The sequence below is a fragment of the Bombus fervidus genome, chromosome 18 (genome assembly GCF_041682495.2).
Source record: "Bombus fervidus isolate BK054 chromosome 18, iyBomFerv1, whole genome shotgun sequence".
Lineage (NCBI taxonomy): Eukaryota > Metazoa > Arthropoda > Insecta > Hymenoptera > Apidae > Bombus > Bombus fervidus.
In genome coordinates this window covers 8,559,300-8,582,417 of record NC_091534.1, presented here as the reverse complement: position 1 = coordinate 8,582,417, position 23,118 = coordinate 8,559,300, and the positions used below count along the sequence as shown (strand labels likewise).

Here is a 23,118-nt window from a genome sequence, read left to right as displayed (position 1 = left end):
GTATTGCATACTCTTGTCTGAATTTCGTCTATGTTCATTGGTGATCTTATTTCTTCATCTCTAGTATGATTTACCAGACTTGGCAGTAGATTCAATATCTCGTGTGTGGCTACTATTATCATATGAAAAAAGTTCTTGGTTAAAATAAATAATAATTTATTTTTAATGTATATTTCTCTTCTTTTTATACAATAAATATATATGCTATATATAAGTATATATATATATATATATATGTATATAACAAATATTTATTAAAACATTAAATATAACAAAAATTAAAATATGTCATAGTTGTGACTACACACATAAATACATGTAGAATCTATACTCTTCTTGGTTCTAATAAAAATTAACTGTGATATATTCATATTGTACAAAGTAAATCAAATAAATTAAAGTTATTCAATTTATTACCGCTTATTATTATAATAGGTCAGATATTGAAAATCGATAACACACATGGTTGGCAATTATGAAAGATAACCTCACATATCATGTTTATGAAATTTTTATTCGATATTTTAAAATTTAATTGTATATTTATATATTTTCCATAGTTATAAAAATGAAGTCATCCCAATGGACATATATTATAAAAGCAACTAAATTATTTGAAAGTTATACTATCCAATTGATTTTAGTGTATCATTAAGTGAATTTAGTATTTCAGGATATAATGATGGAATTATCAAAAGACACCATTGATGGTCTTGCTAATATTCTAAACACAAATATTGTTACTGACGATAACTTTCTACAAATTCTAGGAATGGCTACTTCATATATATATGACAATCCTACAGAAATAAAATGTGAGTATTTGTTTTGGTGTAATTGTCAAATACAAATAAGATTAATTAACATGATTATTGAAACTAATAAAATTTCAGGCACTATCAAAACATCTGATGCGAAACCAATTTTAACAAAAAAGGTTTTTGCTGATGTGGTATGTTTACTTATAGAGGCTACTCGACATGATTTAGATGAAGAAAGCTTAAGAAGTTTTTTAAATCTTGTATATATTGGTGAAAAAAGAATTACGAAATTATGCGAAGTATACATTAATAATAAAAAGGCAATACAGTCTCAGTTGGAATTGATAGGCAATAATCCACCTCACATTATTGATATAGACTGGCATTTAGATTACTGTGTCAAGGTAATTGATCGGTGAATAGAACACCGATCGTTTCATTCACTGATGCTTTATTTGCTCTTATTCATGAAAGTCATTTTCAGTTGGACACATGCAATTCACTAGGTGTTCCTCTTTATCATGTGCGACTTAGTACTAAGAAACATGAAACAATAGATCATGTAACATTTTCATGTACAATACAACAGTTGCAAGAACTGGTATTTAAGCTCAAAGATGCCATCAGATACTCAGAGAAGCTTACTAATGTTTAGCTGTATCTTTAAGTTATTGATTTGCTGCATATAGTATGATCCATGTATATTTTCAAATTTCCTTGGAATTATTTTGTTTTAGCTATTTCTATTACAATATGTGAGTTTCTATAAATTATAATTATCATCAACTTATAACATTTATGTATATTAACATTTACACAACAATTATTATAGCAATTGTTTAATAATAAACTCAATATTTGTACGTATAAGTGTAATGGTAAAATCTTATACAAACAACAGACTGTGTAAAGTATAATCAACTATATTTTTATAATCAAAAGAACATCATCTACTTTACGTAGTATTATTACTGTATTGATAACGCGCGCGCTTCAGAGTATGCGCGCGGGCACACAAACATACGTAAAACATGTACATAAATTTCAAAACAAACGACGATCAACGTTTTGTTATAAATAAAACAAAATTTCGAAAACTTCGATATTGAAATTTAAAATTTCGATATTGAAATTTTATACACAAAATTATACACACACATTTTTCATTCGCTCACTCATTCAGGTACACCTTGTATACAAAAGAGTCGCGCGCGCACACAACTAATAACTTATTAAAAATACGTTGTTTTTTGCTCTACAATCAGGCATCTCTCTAAAAATTGCTTCCTCGTATTAGACAAAAAATACTATCGTTACATCCTTAATACCTAAAAATATGCGTGTCAAATTATATTAATAATTGATAATTTTTTTTATATCTAATACGTGATATAGACTTCTTTGAATCATTATACACTATTTACAAGTAAATGTATCTAAAAGGAAAAAGAAAATCATCCAATATTAAAAATTTATCTATACATTAACTCTTTCTTTCTTTCCGGCACTTATCAAAATTAATAGTGGACTTCTTATCCATGCGTGCTATTTTAATAATTCGGTGCGATGCGACACATCGATAATATTAACTAATTAAGCTGGAAAGAGAGAAATCACTTATATAGCGTAATACTTTTTCTCATCTTCTTAAACCATTTAACAACGATTTTCTCTTGCTCTCGATTTCCTAACATTACTTCATATATAAGATTACTGTGATAAGGCCTCGGACAATTTACTATAGTTGTTTCCTTTTTAAAAAGAGGGTATATGCGAAAAAAGAGCCAATCGAAAAAGTGTATCGTAGCTAAATCTACTTGGAACATTAGATTAATTCTCGAGGCTTTGGTTAGATATTTACTTGACTAAGATATATTAAGAAACAAATAATAAAATTTGCTCAGAAATATGATAAATAATGTAAACTAACAGACTGCGTGAAATTATTTTATAAAAACTCCTCATATAAATATGATTAATTATACGCAGTATCGTTTTCTATATAATCTTTATACAGCCCTTATGTTGAACGTGACCTTGAATATATTTAGTCATTTCTTTCATTTTCTTCTTTTTTGTTTAAACCAGAAAAGAGATAGAGAGAAAGAGAGGGAGAGACATGTGTTATGTATTTCTAATTATTACAACTTTTATATAAGATAAAGATTTAAATATTAGTGATACATTAAACATATTATTGTTTCAATATGTTTAAAGTTTTGCAGTTTAAAAATCGTAATAATTAAAATAACAACACGTATTCGTTTTGTATTAGCAGAGTGAAAAGGTTTATCAGGAATCTGAAATATGTTGAATTACGATTCGACAAAATATTTTGTATAAAATAAAATATAGTAATATCCGAATATTTTCATACGTCAATGAACATACAACTTGTACGAGTTGCTTAATGCAAAATTTATGTCTTTGTTTTGTTGACTTGAATCTCAGAATTATTCTGTTGCTCCTCGGTTTTTTCACATTTCTCGTTTTTGGATTCTTCTACTTTTTCTTTTTCATCAACTTTTTCTGAAACTTGTACTATCTCCGCTTCATTTTGCTCATTCTGTTCTGTAATTTTTTCTGTTATTGCTTCGTCCTTCTTTTCATTGGTGAGATCTCCATTAATTTGTGGAGGAGATTTTTCTTTTTTCGTATTTACACTGTCACTATCTTCATCAGATCGACTCTTCTCCAAATTTTGTCCTTTTGATAGATATAAATTTTGTTCTTTACATTTTATAGCTTCCTTTTCCAACCGTTCCTTATTTTGATCTTGATCGCCTGCACCCAATGGAGACGTTTCTAACTTAATTTTTGAATTAACGATCGATGTATTTTTACTCTGTCCAACACTTGAACTGGGAGAAAGCGAAGTTGATTTAGAATTTCGAACTGTTTCTGTCGGTATGTTAACAACCTCCGTGTTGCAAAAATTTCCAGTCTTAGACAAATTAAATGCACTAACATCTTCCTGTGACGTATTTTCTGGAAGAAGCAGGTTATTAGTCTCAAGAGATGTTGCAATCGCTTGTGTTTCGGGTTTGACCAAGTTGTAAGATGCAGGAGAAATTGCTGTTAGAGAGGTAGTTTTAGGTGACTTAGGTGAAGAATAGGTGCTTGGTGGTATTCTCTGAACTGTTGGGGGTTGTGAAACTGGAGAAAAGCCAGTAGTTTGTGGAATATAACTAGATCGTTGATACAATTTATTAATTGAAGGAGGTAAATTACTATGGAAGGCACTGGGAGATGGAATTCCTATTGGTGAACGTATCAAAGGATTTGGGAATCTAGTAGCATCTGGAAATGGTCGTGGAAAGTGGGGATAGATTAGCCCGGGATTCATATTTGGTGTTGGAGAAGGTATAAAAGGACTCGTTGAAAGCATATTTACTGGAGAATTTTTTGGAGATATTGGCGAACCAGTACTTCTACAAATATCTCTTGAGAATGGAGGATTTGGGTAATTCCTTGCACTAGGAGAATATGGAGGTGGTGAAACGATAGGTGAATTAACTGTTGATACAATTGGAGATAAAGTTTTAGGATCTATCTTCATCATACTCAAGTTCCCATTTTTAGAACTGCTAGATGTGTTTGTAGTTGTTGTTGATGCCATTGTCGACTGTTCTTTTTCTTTACATTCATTACCAATACCATACATTGGCTTCACTCCAGATGCGGGATTACCCAAATATCTTGGCATGTTTCTCATTTTAAAAATTTTAGCCGGTTTAGATTGAATTGTCTTACTTCTTTCGAAAAGCGTGGTTTGATGTAATTGGTTTTGTGTCTCTTTACTTTGATTTTTAACTGCTACATAATTGTTTTTAGAAAGTGTAGGATTCCAGCATCTTGGAGGATCACGAAGAGTCTTGTAACCTACTGCTTGACTTTGCTTTTTAGAGACAGAAAGAACCTTTTGTAAAGAGTGCGATGTAGCTATTGGAGAAGTAGTTATCAACGAAGTAGCCCTAAGACTATCCTTTACATTTGAATAAATATGTTTGCTCTCTGTTGTGATTGCACTACTATTAGGTGCATAAACGGGCACATTTGGAATATTTGTATGTTGCTGCTGTTTACTATTGGAATCAATAGCGATTGATGGCGAACCATTCTTTCTCCCGATTTTTAATAAATCTGGGATATCGGATTTACTTCTTATTTCCGTTTTGTTTTTTTCTTTAGAATTTTCCCCAATTTTAGCACAAATATCGTTAATTTTTGAACCAGAGGCTCCAATTTTTGCACAAATTTCATTTAAATTAGAACCCTTTGTAATCAATTCATTTTTACGAATTGTTGGCTTCATCAAAGAGATTGGAATAGCATCGGGACAAGGAGGCACTGAATATGTATTAGTTATTTCCAAATTCGCTTTTAAAACGGACTCTTTTGAAGTACTTGGACTTAGATAACTACTTTTTAAAGAAGAAGAGACGTTCAAAGAAGGTATAGTAAATGCTGTAGAACTGTCTGATACTGAAGATGTAGGTACTTCATTTTCAGAAATTGCAGTAGAGCATATTTTTTGCGTCGTTGATGTACTCAAACTTTTGAGAGAATTTTTCAACATAGTATTATTTACCAAATCCTGGACCATATAGGGAAATGTAGATGTAGATTGACTTATTGTTGACGTAGAAATTGGATTGATTCCATTACCAACAGACATAGGTAGTGATGTAGAAAGATTTGATGATGCGAGATTATCATTTGACAACGATTCGATTTGGGTGTACGACTTTTGGGAAAGTGTATTTGCTTGTCCATTGGTTCTTTGACAAGATTCTGTTGAAATCTGCTCTGATACATATGGTTTTTTTTCTATAACACTTTCTCCTTGAGAAGAATATTCTTCCTTCTGATCAGTTGATTGCACATTTCTTACATTTATTTCTGTTTCTCTCGTTTCAGAATTAACTGAAGTACTTGGGTACGTTGATAAAACAGGTTCTGTGGCATCCAGTAATTCTGCTTTCTGTGATATGGCTTTTGTAGAACATGGAACTAATGATTTGGTTAATGTAACCCCGCCATTATTTGTCATTACTTGTGCTTTTGAAGAATCAAAAGAATTTTTCAGCTCTGTAGATTTTAAGTTTTCAGTAATCTTTACGTCTACCTTTTTAGATGACTGTGGTGTGATTTTCCTATCTTTTGTAACCTTTTTCAAAGAAGCATTGTTACTGCTAATTTGTCCAGTTTTCGGTTGGAATTGTAATTTCACACTTAGAGCATTGATTTTCGATCCTGTATTTATAAATTTTACCTCATTTCTTGAATTTTGCTTAGAGTTTTCCAATTTATCCGCGATAATATTATTGTTATTTCTTGATGACTCCTTTTGATCTTTATTTTCAATGTTATTATTTCTAATTTCATGTTCACTCACATATTGTGCCATTTCTTGTGACTGAATACTTTTCTGTAAAGTTGTTTTATCTTCAACATTGTTATTATCCGATCGATTTTTCGATTCCTCCTCATATTTAAGTTTTATCGTATTTTCTATTCCTTTTGTTAATGTTTTCACAGTTTCTGTTTGATTGGAGCATTTTTGGTCACCAAATTCGTTTAATTTGGAAGAATTATCAAACTCGCTAACGTCTTGTTTGTCTGAAGGCGGTTTGTTTCCTTCACTGACTTCAGGTATGTTATTTTTACTATCATTTTCTTCAACTATTGATGTATTTATTGTTTCAATGCTAGTAATGGATTCTTCAACTTTTGTATTTTTCTTAAATTGTTGGTCCGTTATATCTGTAATACTCATAATACCAGTTTCAGAAATTTTCAACTGTACTTCTTTCCATTCCCTTTTTATTGATTTTTCTTCTTTTGATTCAATGGAATCAATTCCAGCATGAAGTAAAGTTGTTTTATAATTGACATTATCTTCAGAAAGTTTTATTCGCTTTGGAGAAGATTCAAATATTCTGTAACTTAAATGCAATGGCACTTTCTGAAATAAATATGATAAAGTATTTATAGAAAAAATTTCAGTAAAATTAGAATTTCCAAATATTTTCAATAGACTGTTGATACTTACTCGTCTCCAATGATAAATATACATCACATCCATCAATGTATAATTACTACACAGTGGTTCCTCTTTATACATTACATCCACCCTATGTGCATCAGTTAAGCCATACTTAGCTCGTATAAGCTTTTGTAAATGAAAAATGGTCACTGCAGCAGGACAACGAAGATACCGCCTCAATAAAGGTTCTACAGCTATACCTTTGATGTCCTTGGATGGACTAAAGTATTCTAATGATAAACTAAGTGATTCATCTGGAGAATATATATGCGATTCAATTGGTTCCCCTCTTGCCTCTGGAGATGTTGCTTGAGTACATGCTTCAGGATGTTTTAAATAAAAGTCTCTTCTACATCGCATCTCATCTGCAATATAAATATTTAAATGAATCTTCATTACATTATTCCTTTGTTAATAATAAAACTTACTTTGATAGCATCCAGGTACCAGTTTATACACAATGTCCTGCAAAGTGTGGTCTGGGCGAATGTTGAGTAGTGGTTTACTTTTGTGCACCTGTACCTCACATATTGGACAATACTTATTGTTCTCCAGATACTTGACAATACAGCTCCTGCAAACTGTAGTGCGACGTTAATCGCCGCTTACATCAATATGTTGGAATCGTCGCTTAACCCTTTTGCAATGATGAAACTGTATTTATTCACCACAGACAAAAGGATTAAAAAAGCGACAGAAGAATACACATACACGAATGCAAACACTCTATGATAGTAGTGGCATCAATGAAATATCCACCGCATAATTTGCACGTCAGCTGATCGTTGAGTTTGGACAACCTTAAGCGATGCCCTCCACTCTGACCTGACATCCTGCAGTAAGAAAACTGTATTAATCATATATATTTAACCCTCATAGTTAACAAAAATATCACACAAATTGTAATAACACAAAACGTTAATAATATTGAATGATGTGAAATATTAATAAACAAGAACTAAAACAATTTTTTTCGACTAATTTTAAACAATTTGCGCTATTATATCCAAGTAGAATCGTTAAAATATTAAACTTACGTGGTAAATGACGCGAAAACTGTTCGTTTTATCTAGTAATCGCCATTTGATTAAAGAAGTCAGGAAAGTTGGGTCAGAACTCGAGGTGAAATTTCACGAATTCTCATAATGAGAACATTTATTAAAAAACTGACTCAAATCCGTTAAAAACAAATCTCTTTGAAAACACAGAGCGTTCTCTGATTCTACGATTTTTCGAAATTTGAGTCAATCTAGTTCATTGTAAAATAGGCCACGGTACCAGGAAAAACTCTGAGGACGACAGCAAAACAAAATGGTGGATAAACAATCATGCCAATGACATTTCCAAAAACATGAGTTTCCTTTCAGGTGTAGTCCTTAACCATATTTTACAAGAAAAAAGTAAAGAAAAGAAGATAATAACTAAAATTAATAAATTACAGCAAACATTGTATTTACTAAGAAATATATGATTACTACGGGCTATTATAACAAATTAACGGTATCATTTATCGATATGACTATTTGAGTACTTTATACAATTCAGAGATGGCATTACTAACACGTAAATTTAAATTTATATATTATTTCATTCGAAATTAATATTTAATTCGAATTATATTTGATCTACAAATCAATTTAAAATTATTTAAATTGCATAAAAACATTTTGTTATATATTGTATTTTCATTAAAATGTAAATGTAAATATACTAAAACCTGAACTTGTACAACATGTATCGTGTAAATATCACACATGTACATATTTTGCATTTATTTCAAATGAAAAATTTGTCCATTTTTTATTCTTATATCTTAATTATTAGAAATAACAGTTTACATATTATAGTGAAATCATAAAATATTATGTTTAGGTACAATATGGTATGTAAGTAAAGTATTAAGTAGAGCAGTTTCAATTTTGTTTTATTTTACAGTAATTGAATGCTTATACACACACATACACACACACGCGCGCGCGCGCGCACACACACATGTATAAAATGTTATTATAAATACATATTAGATCATAATTTTTCATTTCATTTGCTTTTACTTTACAAATATTCATGTTTATAAAAATGTATAGAAAATCGAATTTTAAACAATTCAGATAGTAAATTAGATTAGGATTCGTGATCTACTATTCTTGTAATTTATGATCGATATCCAGACATTTACACAACAGAGTAAATTCAATTTTTATATCAAGAGAACACGTATAAAATATTAAATATCTTTTTTTAAATAATGAAATTTGATAATTTTATTTAATTATATATAAATTCTTAACTTGTTGAATCTAGTTCTTCCATATCCTTCAGAAAAATTTAAATAGTATTTGAAATGATTACTATACAAGACATTAGAAAACAACTTATGAAACCAGCAAAAGATCTTGCTGATTGGAAATTTCCATTATCTCAGGTATATTATACTATTAAAGTTATTATAATTCAATATAAATAGAATATTGTTGTGTTATTCTAGATTTTAGAAGAATATTATGCCTTATTAGAAGAACCGTGTAATATCAATTTTGGGGAAGCAGCGCTTATTCTACAAAATTCAACTAACATATACGTTCAAAGAATTGAACATCTAGTCAATGAAGCAGAAATTTTGAAACAAACATTTTTCGGCTATGAGTAATTATTTATCTTACATTCAGTGAAAGATGTATTGTAGCTAATAATTTCTTCACTTTTTTTTTTTTTATTAGGGAAAAAGGAATAAAGAAGTCTATGAATAAAGAAAAGAAAATTTTTAAGAAGAGTCATGTTGATTTGGGAAATTTTGTAATGATTGACTTAGCAAAAGATATTGGAAAACATATTGATAGAAAAAATCAATTTCGGACACAGAAGAAAGTTAAATTGTTAAGTCGTCGGTTTACACAATTAGAAAATGATGCCCTGCAGTTATGCATTCCTATTCAAGTATATGATATTTTAGGAGAAATCATTGGAAAGAAATATGATTTTCGGTAAACAGCAATATCTTTGTTCTATTTTAATTTTTATGTGATAGCTTTAATTTTTTAATTTTAAGGTGCAATCAAGCCATAAATACAAGTGGAATGTTGGTGAATGAATTAACACCATATGATTTTGCTCATATATATAGATCTTATATTGAAGAAGGAAGAAATTCATTGTCATTATATTCAGAACCAAAAACTTCGGGTACAGGAACCTCAGGATATCATTCAATTACTTCACCAAATGATAATGAGTTTATTACACTTGTTTATGATGAATTTGAAGATGAACAAAATTCTTCATTAAGGGAAAACGATTCATCAGTAAATGAATTACAAAGTATGGAGGAACAAAACACAATAAACAATGATCATGAAAGTTTATTTGTTAATAATAACATTTTAAAACAATCTAAAAAGGATGAATCAGAAAAAGAACATATCCAACAAAGTATGGTGCAAAATGTTAGTATTCAAAATTGCTCAATTCAACATTTCAAAAACATGAATCAAACTGAAGAAGAGTGCCAAATTAGAGATTCAGTGCAAATGAATCAAATAAAGAAGAGTGATCGGAATAACGATGAAAATATAGTAAAACTTAGTGCAAGTGATCAAATAAAATATGATAAGCAAATAAATCATTTCTCCGAAGAGAGTCAAATTTTTCAACTGAATAAATCAGATAATGTACGATGGAAAAATGGATTACGTAGTATGCGGAAAAGAGGGTATCTCTTAGAAAATTATTCTATTAATTTTTCAATTGATGATGTTAGATCAATGAAAACATTAATATTTTTATTAGGAATCAAACAACAAAAGTATCAATATGTTCTGTAGACGATATAAATGAATATGACTGGGAACCAATGCCTCTCATTCAAGGAATGAAGCATGTTTTTTCTAGCAATTCATCTATCCTGAAACATCCAGACTACATTTCACTTTTGGAAACAAAATTTGGTTCTGTACGTATAAATAATAAATTTTAATGTTTTGTACCTTGTACCAGTTAGAGCTTTTAATAATCTTTTAGATATTTGTATGTCTATGCATTCATTTATTTATTTTCTCTTGTTTGTTTATTAGAAAAAACGTAAATTTACATCAAAACCGTATAAACCAGAATGTTTAGCAAAACTCATTTTGCGTGAAACTGAATTGTTTGCAAAGAAAGGCACTACTTTATGTACAAAACAAAAGTTTAAACATTTGCAGAAACGTAAGTTAATCCGAAGCAAATCGTGTTTCATATTGTTGTTGTTGTTGTTGTTGTTGTAACTGCAAAATATAATTTTTTTGATAGAGGAAATAGAAGACTTCATGAAGAATTTTGATGAATGTTTAAATGGTATAGAAAAAGAAAATGATGATTCTCAATATTATGAAGCTGTGACAAATGTTGCTATAGATTTTCATGTATCCCAAAATCAAAATGATTGTATTGAGAATAGTATTGAGGATATAACAAGTAGAAGTTATCGAAATGATTCAATTGAAAATAGTATTGAGGATATAACGAGTAGAAGTTCTTCACCTACTGACATTCCATTACGATCAACAATTTGTCAAAATACAGTGGATATGCTTACAGAATCTCCTAACTCGTCTAACAATTGGCGTGAATCTTTAACTTCAGAAATTAATTTGTCTTATTCTTTGCCGAATTATCAAACATTAATTGAGGACAAAATGAAAAAGATTTTTGAACAGTCGAATGTTATCACAGAGTTAGATCAGACTGTAGCAAAGTGGCATGCCTCGTTACAACCGAAATTAGCGGAGGCTGAAATGAGACCTGCATTTCGAATTCGTGATTATTCATCTAATATAATAAAAGTTTTGCAAGCATCAGAACAGGAAAAAATTAATTTCGATAGTATCGTTCAAGACAAGCCCGCTCGTGAAGTAGCTAGATACTTCTTAGCTTCGTTACAATTGGTATATTTATTTTAATTATAACTTATTTACACCTCGAGTTAGTATAAATTGTGACAACCGCTTTGTCTTTGCAGGCAAATACGTACAATGTGGAAATAAAGGCAGGGAGTAGTGATAACGATATAGAAATAACGTTGCTTAATGACAGAAAAAATTATGTAAATAATTAAAGCAATAACATTGATACTACAGTAAAGACTCTCTAAGAGCTCAGGAGTTGGTTTCGCTAAGCGATTGATAAATTATAGACATTATTGTCTAAGTTAGTACGTACTACGTCAGCGGTAGTTTGTCTGGCGGACGCAAAGAGAAACAACGAGTGAAGAAGAAAGATCCACGGGCCAATTAACGTAATTAAGGTTTTTAGTGTTTTTAGTTTCGTTTTAATAAAAAAAACTAATATGTAAATGAAATCCTTATTAAGGAAAAGCTGAAAATAAAAAGATTTCGTCATTGTATTGATATTGTCTCGCCTATACGAAGACGATACGAATCTTAAGAGGAAAGTCATTGGCGTATCATACTACCGAGGATAAAACATAAACACGATTGAAGTGTTATACAGTTATAGAGTCTTTATTGTGTTATGTTTTTGTACATACAAGGATGGGAGTTTGTGTACAATTTTGTATTTATGTATTATACATACAAGTATGGATACGGAGGAAGTAAAAGTTATTTTTTTCTATATGGATACTAATATCATAAAATTTCTCAAAAATATACCACATTTTTAATAAAATAATACATATTTATTGCTCATATCAGTTTAGGATTAAATCACTTTAAATTTACCGCCATATACAATATAAAACTAAAATTTATTTTGCTAGTTGTACCCTTAATAAAAGATAATCGCGCATGCGTTATCGCCGAAATATCATTGCTTGCCGGCTGTGGTGGTAAGTATTCAGGTGCGTTAGTTTACGCTGAAGTCGTTTAAAGATGAGTTCTATGAGTTATAAAATAATTTTTTTTACATAATCATTTTTGTTACAATGACTAATTATAATTATTGATATAAAATACACTTTTCGTTACATATTTATGAAGTATTTAAAGAATTATCTATGTTTAGCATTTTGTCAAAATGTTATTTATATATATATACAAATATATACATATATATACAAACATATATATACATACACAAATATATACAAATATAAATATATATATATATATAAATCAATTAGATTCTTTGAAATGTCATTTTATTAGCTTAAAGCTCTTGAATGAATAAAAGTTGTATCTAAAAGAAATTGGATACTCTATTAAATTACTTGATAGTAACAATTCAGCCAATTCAAATCTGTTTGCTCTCCCCTTCTTTCTAATTTGTTTGATATATTAGGGATACAAGTCTCTTTAGGAGCGTATGAGTTTTATAAAGTTTTCTTTGGTAAGTTAAATGTAATACTTTGTTGGTTACAAAGGCGATAAATAAATAATTTTTAAGGATTTGACATACATGTAATCATGGAAAAGAAAGCTTCTATGAAATCTACTCGATGGATACTACAACCATGGAGCCTTTTGTTTCTTATTCTAATTCAATTCTTGGTACAATTTTTAACATCTATCTATCTTTATACTTATGTGGCCCATCTGGAAACAGATGTTCTTATTATGCGAAACCAAGACTTTTTAGAAACTGAAAAATTGGTAAGGAGGAAACGAAGTAGTGCTTTACCTGTGACAGAAGATAATAAAGTTTCAGATACATCCAGAGTATGTATTATCAATATATAATATAAGGCACTTGTAATCAAAGGGGCACAAGTGATATTTTTCAAATTTTTTAATTAAAAGCAGAAATAGCTAATTAGATCATTAAATACAATATATATATATATATACATATATATATATAATTTAATATATATAATCTCATATCATTATATAAAAGTATCATTTAAAGGCTAGAAAAATTGACTTCTAAGCAAATAATATTGAAATAACATGCAAGTGTAATAACATTAGTTTCCGTATATTCAATGACTCATAAACTAAAACATGAAATTCATTAAAAATATGTGTATATACTCCTTGCTATGTCAAGCATTAAATATAACTTAATTTTCATATAGACTTTACAGTGCAATCTTTTTTAACATATTTGAATTTCAAACTTGATTACCTTGATATCGGAAAAAAGTCACTTGCATCTTCTTGGTTCTAGTTGCCTCATATAAAAATTGTACCTTATATTTATATTTTCTACATTTTAGATTTGGCAAGAGAAGGATACATTAAAAGAATCTAAGAAAGTAACTTCATCTCCCATAGCAAAAACAGGTTTGGCATCTTCTCCAATTACTCCTATGGGACATGATTGGGTATGGTTAAATGCAGATACTCGTGTGCAGGTTAAATATTTAACTTTTCTTAATAACCACAGATAATAGAAATGTGTTAAATTTTAGAATTCATAGATATTGCACATTTTAGCTCGATGCGATTGAAAATTTTTGTCGATCGTCAATGAAATATTGTCCCCCGGGATTACCAGGAGCACCAGGAAGTCCAGGAGCTCCCGGGGAACCAGGTCTTCCCGGATTACGAGGAATGACTGGTCCGAAAGGACCACCTGGTTTGACTGGTCCTCCTGGTCCTCGTGGACCAAAAGGTGATATAGGACCAGCTGGTTTTGATGGAAGAGATGGAATACCGGGGGAACCTGGACTTGATGGAATTCCTGGACGTAGTGGTACAGATGGATTATCTGGTATGAATGGTAAACCAGGACTAAATGGGTCTCCTGGTCGGCCTGGACGTAATGGAACAGATGGTATGCACCTTTTGATTTAGAAACCTTTTGTATTCATTAATTTTATATCTAAAGATGCAATATCTTTAGGAAGGCCAGGTCAAATGGGACCTCAAGGACCAATTGGACCACGTGGTAACTTAACATTATTTCAAATTCGCTCATTCTAATTGCACGTGGATGAAAAAGAGATACGCTGATGATGTGAACAACTTTAGGAGAAATGGGTCCTCCTGGTAGACCAGGCTCACCAGGGCAAGATGGCAGGCCAGGGATAACAGCCTGGAAGGTGAACATGAATGATTATAATATAAACGACTTATTGATTCCTCCTTCTATTCTAGGCAAGTACCCTCTTTATTTTTAAATAACTATACTTTGAAAATTTGCTCAAATGATATAGCTTCTATAAAATCTTTCAGATGATCGAATGTTACCTTCAACAGTAAATTCGACTGGCTTAATTTCCATTTATGAAGGAACTAATTTACGATTAAAATGTGCAGCAAGTGGCAAACCTGAACCTACTGTTCAATGGTTTAGAAGCGATGGTGGTGTCATTCCTATAGGATCTTGGCACGGTAATATAAAATTATAATCGTGTCGGTAACGCGATTATGAACTTTCACAAAAGTGTATAATTATATAAGTATACAATTTTATTGAACAGTGACTTCTGTAATTGGACATACATTTAATATCAGTATAGTTAACAGAGAACATATGGGAGAATATATTTGTGTAGCTGATAATGGAATTCCACCTCGAGCATTGAAAAGAATCAAACTTCAAGTTAAATGTAAATATTTTGATAAACACATTTATATATACGTATATATTTTATTTATTTCTTTCATTAAGAAAGTATTGTTTTCCAGTTCCACCTTTCATTCGAATTCGTAATCAAATGATTCGCGCACGCAGTCAAAGTACTGTAGTTTTAGAATGTGAAGTTGAAGCATTTCCAGAACCAATTGTTTATTGGGAACGTGAAGATCGTAGACTCAAAATGTCTGAGAAATATAGACTTGAAGTTTATGACAGAAGAGATATGTATAAGGTAAAAGATAATAGTATCCTATGCAATATGTTCATATATATTTCCATATACTTCTATCTTAATGTAATATTTTAGCTTAAAATGCGTCTAAAGATTGCAAAGATAACATCAGCAGATTATGGTACATACCATTGTGTTGTGAAAAATGATATTGACACCACTAAAGGATCATTTACAGTCGATGGTAACATATATTTTTAGCTTCAATATTTTTCAAATAATTACATGAATATTGATATTGAAATATTTTGTAGATGATGCGAAGAGTATGGAGAAGTCAAAGCTAGGAAAACAACAACACGTTACATATGGAAAGCCTGCGCCACAGCACGTTGATTTAGATGAACTTTGTGCACCACATGAAACTTGTGCTGCTTGCCCTGTTTTAAGATGTACTTTTACAGATGTTGCTGAATATTTAAATATTCAGCCACTCAAAAATGTCAACTTTACTGGACTTCCATTGAGATTGGCAGGTGAAGTACATTTACTATTTCTTTTCAATATAAATGTATAATTATAGGTTGTACATAATTAAATAAATTGACGAGATATTAATTTTATTTAATTTTGTAGATGGTGTAATAGAAGCAGTAGGAAAACCAGTTTTAAAGGGTACTATGGATGATCATTATGGAAGCTGGATGCATGACACTAAATCTGATGGTTATCCAGAGAAACTTTGGGTTACCCGAAAGAATGAAACTTCTTTCATATTTGAATATGAGTCAAAGGATCATTTTAAACATGGGAGTTCATATCCCATTAAACTACCATATCCATTTCAGGTATATCATACCTTTTTTTTTTTTTTTTTTTTTAAATTATGTATTATTATCTCATGTTAAATTTATTTTTAGGGAAATGGGCATGTAGTGTATAACAAATCTTTCTTTTATAATCCCATAAACCGATCATCAATTTTTCGATTTAATCTTCATTCTATTTCTGATCAAGTATGTGGTAAGGAGTTTTCGCGGTGTGAATTACATCTTCCAGGTTTATTAGTGAACACGAGGAATTATTTATATACACCGAATCATAATTTTAATTATGTTGACTTCAATGTTGATGAGAATGGTAATTACATCGTAATTTGTTTAAAAGAAGTATTTCTCCTTAAATAAAAATAGTGAATAAGACGTACATTATTTTAACAATAGGGTTATGGCTAATATACGGCTTACCATCGAATAATACAATAGTAATAAAGATGGATGCGACTAATATGAATATTCAACATGCATGGAACATTAGTATAGATAATCATAAGTTTGGAGAAATGTTCATTGCTGGAGGAGTGCTTTACGCTGTTCATAGCGTTACGGAAGAAACGATGAAAATAAGGTAAAATTAAAAAAAAAAAAATGAAGGGAAAGAATAAAGAAGTGTTATAAGCTTAAAAAATAAAAGTATATTTTATAATATATTTTATTTTATAATTACATATCGATATGTTACTTATAGGTTGGCCTTTGATCTTTATAAAAATGTTACAATACCTGTTCATTTATCATTCACGAATCCTTATCACAAAACTACGGCAGTCAGCTACAACCATAAAACAAAAGTAAATATTTTGAAGTTTAATAAATAAAACAAATCAAATAAGGATTTTAAGGCTTATTGTGATGCCCTCTTTATTTTTAGGAACTTTATACTTGGAATAAAGGAAATCAATTGGCTTACCCGATTAAATATCAGGGCTCCGCAAATGCTACAGCAAAAGAAGAATTCAGGGTTAAGGAAACTGGAGTTTGAGGCTACCATCAATGTGAAATTGAAAAATTGGTGAAATATATATATTTTATCCTTTAACTTTTTATTAATGTATTAACAAAAGAAGACAATAAGAGAAATAAAGCTTTTCTCTCCATTTAATCTTGTGTTTGAAAACCCTTCTTTGTTAACTCAAGAATTTTAGATTTGCATGATTCAGTTTACTTTGCTATAGTAATTGAAAGTTACCGAGTATAAACCATGTTCAGTAAATATTATACTCTAACATTACAACTGGCTAATAAAGAAATCGAATGGTACACTAATATCTGGAGTTGATTATCTTCTTCAGTTTTAAAAATTTGTATCTGCAATAATAAAAGATTGTTATAAAAGTAATCTAAGAGAATTTTGTGTTTACAAAATTCAATTTTAAAATTAATCGTATTAAGTCTTAGATTATCGTAAGGTATAAATTATTGTATTTAATCGTTTAATTGTTTTCTTTAGATTGACGATAAGTTTAAAAAATTTTAATTTTTTTTAGTGTTTTTAGTAGACGTAAATTCTTCTACCATCAAAACTACTTTTTTTTGGAGTTTATCTTTTAAGCTCTAAACAAATTTTGAAACGTGGTAAGTAAAATCATTTGTTCATTATAGTTCGGTAAGATGGCGCATGATGGCATATTTAATCAAATAAAGAGTAAGAAAGTAGACCAAGTGAGTAAGAGAAACAGAAAATGCTTTGACAAGTCTTTACTTTTAGTCCGGTCCTCGTAGTTTCTCCTTGATTAAGAAGAAGTATTCGCAATTTTAAGGCGAAATTTGATCTACAAGAAAATAAATGACATGATTCGATGTTAAAACAATAAAAAAGAGAAAGGATATTCATGAATGGAAAGCTGAGAAGCATTCTACTTGAAAAAATGGTAAGTATGATTGAACAACTCGACAATTTGATCTATCGAAAATATGGTGTCAATTCTAACCTTGCAAAGGTTGAATGTGGTAGAAACTGTCTTATAGTAAACTTCACGTAAAATTTATGAATCTTCAATGATTTATTTAAACATCTGTTCGTTTCAACCTTTTTTCAGACCTTTTTCCTGCACATTACATGGATGTCGATAACCTCACCTTCAACTTGTTTGAAGTAATCAAATTTTCTCATTTATATTTCTTTCTCTGTTTGCTTTTTCCTTTTTTTTTTTTTTTTTCCTAATTTATATATTTGAAAGACAGAAATTGGTCCATCAAAGTCAATTGTAAAAGTATCATAATGATGTGCCGATGAACGGTCTTCATTGGAAATTTTTTGCTATTTAATGTATATTGATCACTTCAATATTTCCTTTTATCTTATAGTACCGCAAATAGTTTATTCAATTCAATTATCCAAATAAATTTTGAATATATCTGTTATCTGATCTGTCAGTAATTATTTATGAGCAATTAATACGTTATACATGTACCTTATATTATATTTGCTTTGCAGATAAATGAAATATAATTTTTAATGAATATTAAATAAATTTTCTGTATACATAAACAAAGAAAATTTATATAGACTTTTTTATCACTATCAATAAGTTACAAAAGATTAATTTAACAAAGTATTTAAATCTATACATATTATACTAAGTAATGTATCATATGTATACAATTTTATTTATATCATCTTTTTGTTACTTTTAAATTATTATTTTCTCCTAGATATTTTTATCCAATTATTTATAATGTTTTGAGAAAATATTTTCAATATTCTGATTAGTATATTTTGCATTTACATAATATTTAATGTTGCTATATGTTTTTCGATTTTGGTGAATACAATGCTGTTTATTTATAAATATTATACTGTACATGCAGATCAAAAATATGCTTAATATGAAGACTATCATAAGCCTATCTCATAAGATAAAATATTTCTATATATAACAGTGATAAAATTAAATTAAATTTTCATTATACAAGGTTTATGTTTAATATTATTTAAAAATTAAAAATTAGTCATATAGTATAGTCGTAAGTATTGTCATATATTATTATGTAGTATATATCAATAGAAATTATTTTAATTTTTAAGATAAACATTTTATGTATTATTCATCAATATAATCCTACACAATGTACCTACAACATGAGTGTAAGATAATCTCTTATGAGATGATATTACTAACGTACTTAGTAATATAGTCAGAAACAATGATACTGTGTTGAGAAGTGTTACAATTATATTATAAAATAATCCATTTAAGTTAGTGCATTGTTTAACTGTTAATAAGAATTTTATTAATATATTTGTTAACGAGAATTGAAGAAATAGTATTTTTTATGTATTTATTTTATGTAAAAATATTTAGTTGTTATTAACTTATTTCTTATTTTCAAACATATTATATACATATACGTACATAAATTATGTATATATATTCAAGTTCCTTTTACAGGTTGCAATGCCATGGAGAAATTTCCACTGAAAGGTACAACATTATCGAACAATACAATTCCACAGAATCATCAACATACATTAACTACGTACCAGTCAGTTGATACGAAGGTAAAAATTAATATATGAAGAAATTTGATAAGAGAATAATAAGAAGGGAATAATAATGGTAACAAAAATTTGAAGAGTGAAAACTTTGATTAATTATAGATAGAAAATTCAGATGATGTATACTTCGTAGAGGATGTCCGATCGCGAAATCGAAATACTGCACGTGACAGTACTATAAGCAGCGACGACGACATGCTGGAAGTTAATAATGTAAATTCTCATCATGGACAGAACACCGTTCTTTCAGAACACTGTATCCGTATCGACGATGCTTCCTCTCACAGTATGTAGTAAATAATGTAATTTTTTAATATTGTAATTTGCACTTAATTTGTAAAAATAGAACACAATTTCGTTCTGTATTGCTCAATTGTATTTTAGTTTCAGTTGATTCCGATGACATTCCTGGTATCGGACAATATGATGACTTTCATACGATTGATTGGCAACGAGATATCGCTCGAGATAGAATGCGTCATCGATATATTGTGAAAAAGAAACATGATTCTATTTGGGGCTTAATCAAGGGAGCTCATGATGCTTGGTCTGGTTGGCTCTGTGTTTTGCTAGTTGGTCTTTTTACAGGAGTCGCGGCAGGTATTATAGATATAGGGGCTTCTTGGATGACTGATTTAAAATTTGGCATATGCCCACAAGCATTTTGGTTAAATAAAGAACAATGTTGTTGGAGTTATAATGAAACAACTTTTGACGGCGGTAACTGCTCTCAGGTATGCTTTATTATTATTTTCTCTTGTATAATAATGTTCAAGTTTGTATTTCATAATCTTTTCTCAGTGGTGGACATGGCCAGAAGTATTTAGTCAGTCAAAAGATGGTGCAGGACCTTACATGATCTCGTATATGTTTTACATCGCTTGGGCTCTTTTGTTTGCTTCACTTTCTGCCTCATTAGTAAGAATGTTTGCACCATACGCCTGTGGTTCAGGAATTCCTGAGGTAAATATATAAAAAAACGAAAATAAAAACTGTAATGATTTTTTAATTATACTGAAAAATCATGTTTTAGATAAAGACCATCCTAAGTGGATTTATTATTCGTGGATATTTAGGGAAGTGGACATTAATAATTAAATCAGTAGGTTTGATTCTATCGGTCTCAGCAGGTTTAAATTTAGGCAAAGAAGGGCCGATGGTTCACATAGCTTGTTGCATAGGAAATATATTTTCTTATCTTTTTCCAAAATATGGCAGAAATGAAGCAAAGAAAAGAGAAATTTTATCAGCAGCTGCTGCTGCAGGAGTTTCAGTTGCTTTTGGTGCTCCAATTGGGGGTGTTCTTTTTAGTCTTGAAGAGGTATGTATCAGGAGAATGATAGTTTGATATATCTAATGATTGAATATATTTAACAACATTTTTCAGGTGAGCTATTACTTTCCACTAAAAACTTTATGGAGATCATTTTTCTGTGCCTTGATAGCTGCTTTTATTTTACGATCTATAAATCCATTTGGCAACGAGCACTCTGTGCTTTTTTATGTTGAATATAATAAGCCTTGGATATTTTTTGAGCTAATACCCTTCGTCATGCTTGGAATAATTGGTGTAAGTTTATCTTTTTGTAAATTTTCTTCTATAGTTAAAAGAAAGTTAAATTACCTTTTTCCATTTCTCTTTCTTTGAATAGGGCGTGATTGCTACTTTGTTTATTAAAGCAAATCTGTTTTGGTGTCGTTATCGTAAAACTTCAAAATTGGGCCAGTATCCAGTTACCGAAGTTCTAATCGTAACAGTTGCAACTGCTGTTATTGGATATCCAAATCCATATACACGAATGAGTACAAGTCAACTCATTTATTTATTATTTAGACAATGTGGAGTATCAAACGCAGACATTTTATGGTAGAAATTCTCTCTTTTATTTTTTAAAATTAACATTAGTTTTAAAATATAGTAAATTTCTCTTTTTGTTTATATAGTGATTATAATAGAAACTTTACTGCTGTAAAATCAGCGATTGAAGTTGCAGCAGCTGGCCCCGGAGTCTATAAGGCGATATGGCTTCTCGTCTTAGCATTAATTCTAAAACTTGTTATGACAATATTTACGTTCGGTATGAAAGTACCTTGCGGATTATTTATTCCATCACTTTGTTTGGGAGCGATAATGGGCCGTATTGTGGGAATTGGAATGGAGCAACTAGCGTATAATTATCCACATATTTGGATATTTAGTGAAGCATGTTCAACTGGTGTCGATTGTATAACTCCTGGACTATACGCAATGGTTGGTGCCGCAGCAGTTCTCGGCGGTGTTACTAGAATGACTGTTTCTCTCGTTGTAATAATGTTTGAGTTAACTGGAGGTGTACGATATATTGTACCGTTAATGGCAGCCGCTATGGCAAGTAAATGGGTCGGCGATGCTCTTGGGAAACAGGGCATTTATGATGCTCACATTGGTTTGAACGGTTATCCATTTCTTGATAGCAAAGATGAGTTTCAACATACTACTCTTGCGGCTGATGTCATGCAACCTAAGTAATTGCACCATTATCGTTAAAATATTATATTCTTGTAAAATATCTTTGATTTGATTTTTACGTTTTCTCTTCATAGTTAACAAATTTAATTATTTTTTCAGACGAAATGAAGCCCTTCATGTGCTCACTCAAGATTCAATGACAGTCGAAGACGTTGAAAATTTATTGAAAGAAACGGAACATAATGGTTTCCCAGTGATAGTTTCAAAAGAATCTCAATATCTTGTTGGTTTTGTGTTACGAAGAGATTTGAATCTTGCAATCGCAAATGCCAAACGTATGACAGAGGAAATTACTGGACAATCATTGGTTATATTTACAAATGGAAACAACATTCAAACTCATTCTCCTCCACCACTTAAATTGAAAAAGATCCTTGATATGGCTCCAATAACAATTACCGACCAAACACCCATGGAGACTGTTGTTGATATGTTTAGAAAGTTGGGATTAAGACAAACGCTCGTTACACATAATGGGTAATTATTTCCTATTACTTTACGTATTACTTGTTTTGTATACAATACAAGATTATATTAACTTTTTATGGTTACGTTCAATTTTGCAGCCGACTACTCGGAGTTATTACAAAGAAGGATGTATTGAGACACGTGAAGCAACTTGACAACGAAGATCCTAATTCTGTATTGTTCAATTAAAATTTATATAAAAAAATATATATATGAGAGATACAGTGTTTTATAATGCATGGTATCAACCGAGCAATTGGGTACACTATGCCAACAGTATGATTTTTGATATTTTCATATA

The 23,118-nt window shown here is 30.1% G+C and overlaps 5 protein-coding genes across 13 annotated transcripts; 4 read left to right on the top strand and 1 right to left on the bottom strand.

Moving 5' to 3' along the window:
* Positions 1-15: 15 nt before the first annotated feature.
* LOC139996697 (COMM domain-containing protein 3) lies at positions 16-1,631 on the top strand. Of its 2 annotated transcripts, none has more exons than XM_072021225.1 (4): positions 16-63; positions 674-815; positions 894-1,165; positions 1,246-1,631. In XM_072021225.1, the coding sequence occupies exons 1-4, from the start codon at positions 31-33 to the stop codon at positions 1,414-1,416; spliced, it is 618 nt and encodes a 205-aa protein (XP_071877326.1). In that variant the 5' UTR covers positions 16-30; the 3' UTR covers positions 1,417-1,631. The 2 variants fall into 2 exon arrangements, with proteins under 2 accessions (XP_071877326.1, XP_071877327.1); XM_072021226.1 differs by lacking the exon at positions 16-63 and adding an exon at positions 292-435.
* Positions 1,632-1,668: 37 nt separating this feature from the next.
* LOC139996695 (uncharacterized) lies at positions 1,669-8,295 on the bottom strand. Its single transcript, XM_072021222.1, has 5 exons — positions 7,848-8,295; positions 7,522-7,643; positions 7,239-7,391; positions 6,817-7,175; positions 1,669-6,729 (listed from the first exon to the last, which is right to left on the bottom strand). Exons 2-5 carry the CDS (start codon positions 7,640-7,642, stop codon positions 3,181-3,183), a joined length of 4,182 nt encoding a protein of 1,393 aa, XP_071877323.1. The 5' UTR covers position 7,643; positions 7,848-8,295; the 3' UTR covers positions 1,669-3,180.
* A 592-nt stretch (positions 8,296-8,887) lies between these two features.
* Positions 8,888-12,082, top strand: LOC139996766 (uncharacterized). 2 transcript variants are annotated; one of them, XM_072021299.1, is made up of 8 exons: positions 8,888-9,235; positions 9,299-9,456; positions 9,531-9,794; positions 9,860-10,519; positions 10,597-10,759; positions 10,881-11,013; positions 11,098-11,732; positions 11,807-12,082. In XM_072021299.1, exons 1-8 carry the CDS (start codon positions 9,155-9,157, stop codon positions 11,900-11,902), a joined length of 2,190 nt encoding a protein of 729 aa, XP_071877400.1. In that variant the 5' UTR covers positions 8,888-9,154; the 3' UTR covers positions 11,903-12,082. The 2 variants fall into 2 exon arrangements, with proteins under 2 accessions (XP_071877400.1, XP_071877401.1); XM_072021300.1 differs by having other exon boundaries at positions 8,890-9,235; positions 9,327-9,456.
* A 490-nt stretch (positions 12,083-12,572) lies between these two features.
* Positions 12,573-17,443, top strand: LOC139996765 (uncharacterized). Of its 2 annotated transcripts, none has more exons than XM_072021298.1 (16): positions 12,573-12,634; positions 13,192-13,463; positions 13,964-14,101; positions 14,184-14,523; positions 14,593-14,637; positions 14,721-14,846; positions 14,925-15,083; positions 15,173-15,301; positions 15,381-15,562; positions 15,638-15,746; positions 15,817-16,038; positions 16,139-16,350; positions 16,423-16,642; positions 16,726-16,909; positions 17,030-17,132; positions 17,213-17,443. In XM_072021298.1, the coding sequence occupies exons 2-16, from the start codon at positions 13,212-13,214 to the stop codon at positions 17,321-17,323; spliced, it is 2,532 nt and encodes an 843-aa protein (XP_071877399.1). In that variant the 5' UTR covers positions 12,573-12,634; positions 13,192-13,211; the 3' UTR covers positions 17,324-17,443. The 2 variants fall into 2 exon arrangements, with proteins under 2 accessions (XP_071877399.1, XP_071877398.1); XM_072021297.1 differs by lacking the exon at positions 12,573-12,634 and adding an exon at positions 12,908-13,134.
* A 555-nt stretch (positions 17,444-17,998) lies between these two features.
* Positions 17,999-23,039, top strand: Clc-c (chloride channel protein 3). 6 transcript variants are annotated; one of them, XM_072021045.1, is made up of 11 exons: positions 17,999-18,212; positions 19,734-19,843; positions 19,943-20,126; positions 20,231-20,574; positions 20,642-20,803; positions 20,874-21,161; positions 21,228-21,410; positions 21,493-21,707; positions 21,785-22,345; positions 22,449-22,826; positions 22,916-23,039. In XM_072021045.1, exons 2-11 carry the CDS (start codon positions 19,745-19,747, stop codon positions 23,004-23,006), a joined length of 2,505 nt encoding a protein of 834 aa, XP_071877146.1. In that variant the 5' UTR covers positions 17,999-18,212; positions 19,734-19,744; the 3' UTR covers positions 23,007-23,039. The 6 variants fall into 6 exon arrangements, with proteins under 6 accessions (XP_071877146.1, XP_071877142.1, XP_071877144.1 ...); XM_072021041.1 differs by having other exon boundaries at positions 18,000-18,212; positions 20,225-20,574; XM_072021043.1 differs by having other exon boundaries at positions 18,000-18,212; positions 19,722-19,843; positions 20,225-20,574.
* The last annotated feature ends 79 nt before the right edge of the window (positions 23,040-23,118 follow it).

Excerpts from the sequence above, each read along its gene's own strand:
- LOC139996697 (XM_072021225.1), top strand. The coding sequence starts at position 31 with ATGTTCATTGGTGATCTTATTTCTTCATCTCTA. Across the intron at positions 64-673 it reads ATCTTATTTCTTCATCTCTA|GATATAATGATGGAATTATC; the intron begins GTATGATTTACC and ends TTAGTATTTCAG. Across the intron at positions 1,166-1,245 it reads ATTTAGATTACTGTGTCAAG|TTGGACACATGCAATTCACT; the intron begins GTAATTGATCGG and ends AGTCATTTTCAG.
- LOC139996695 (XM_072021222.1), bottom strand. The coding sequence starts at position 7,642 with ATGTCAGGTCAGAGTGGAGGGCATCGCTTAAGGTTGTCCAAACTCAAC. Across the intron at positions 7,176-7,238 it reads GGTACCTGGATGCTATCAAA|ATGAGATGCGATGTAGAAGA; the intron begins GTAAGTTTTATT and ends TTTATATTGCAG. Across the intron at positions 6,730-6,816 it reads ATATTTATCATTGGAGACGA|AAAGTGCCATTGCATTTAAG; the intron begins GTAAGTATCAAC and ends TATTTATTTCAG.
- LOC139996766 (XM_072021299.1), top strand. The coding sequence starts at position 9,155 with ATGATTACTATACAAGACATTAGAAAACAACTTATGAAACCAGCAAAA. Across the intron at positions 9,795-9,859 it reads GGAAAGAAATATGATTTTCG|GTGCAATCAAGCCATAAATA; the intron begins GTAAACAGCAAT and ends TTTAATTTTAAG. Across the intron at positions 10,520-10,596 it reads CGTAGTATGCGGAAAAGAGG|GAATCAAACAACAAAAGTAT; the intron begins GTATCTCTTAGA and ends TATTTTTATTAG.
- LOC139996765 (XM_072021298.1), top strand. The coding sequence starts at position 13,212 with ATGGAAAAGAAAGCTTCTATGAAATCTACTCGATGGATACTACAACCA. Across the intron at positions 15,302-15,380 it reads AATCAAACTTCAAGTTAAAT|TTCCACCTTTCATTCGAATT; the intron begins GTAAATATTTTG and ends ATTGTTTTCCAG. Across the intron at positions 15,563-15,637 it reads ACAGAAGAGATATGTATAAG|CTTAAAATGCGTCTAAAGAT; the intron begins GTAAAAGATAAT and ends GTAATATTTTAG.
- Clc-c (XM_072021041.1), top strand. The coding sequence starts at position 19,745 with ATGGAGAAATTTCCACTGAAAGGTACAACATTATCGAACAATACAATT. Across the intron at positions 21,411-21,492 it reads TCATGCTTGGAATAATTGGT|GGCGTGATTGCTACTTTGTT; the intron begins GTAAGTTTATCT and ends TTCTTTGAATAG. Across the intron at positions 21,708-21,784 it reads TCAAACGCAGACATTTTATG|TGATTATAATAGAAACTTTA; the intron begins GTAGAAATTCTC and ends TTGTTTATATAG.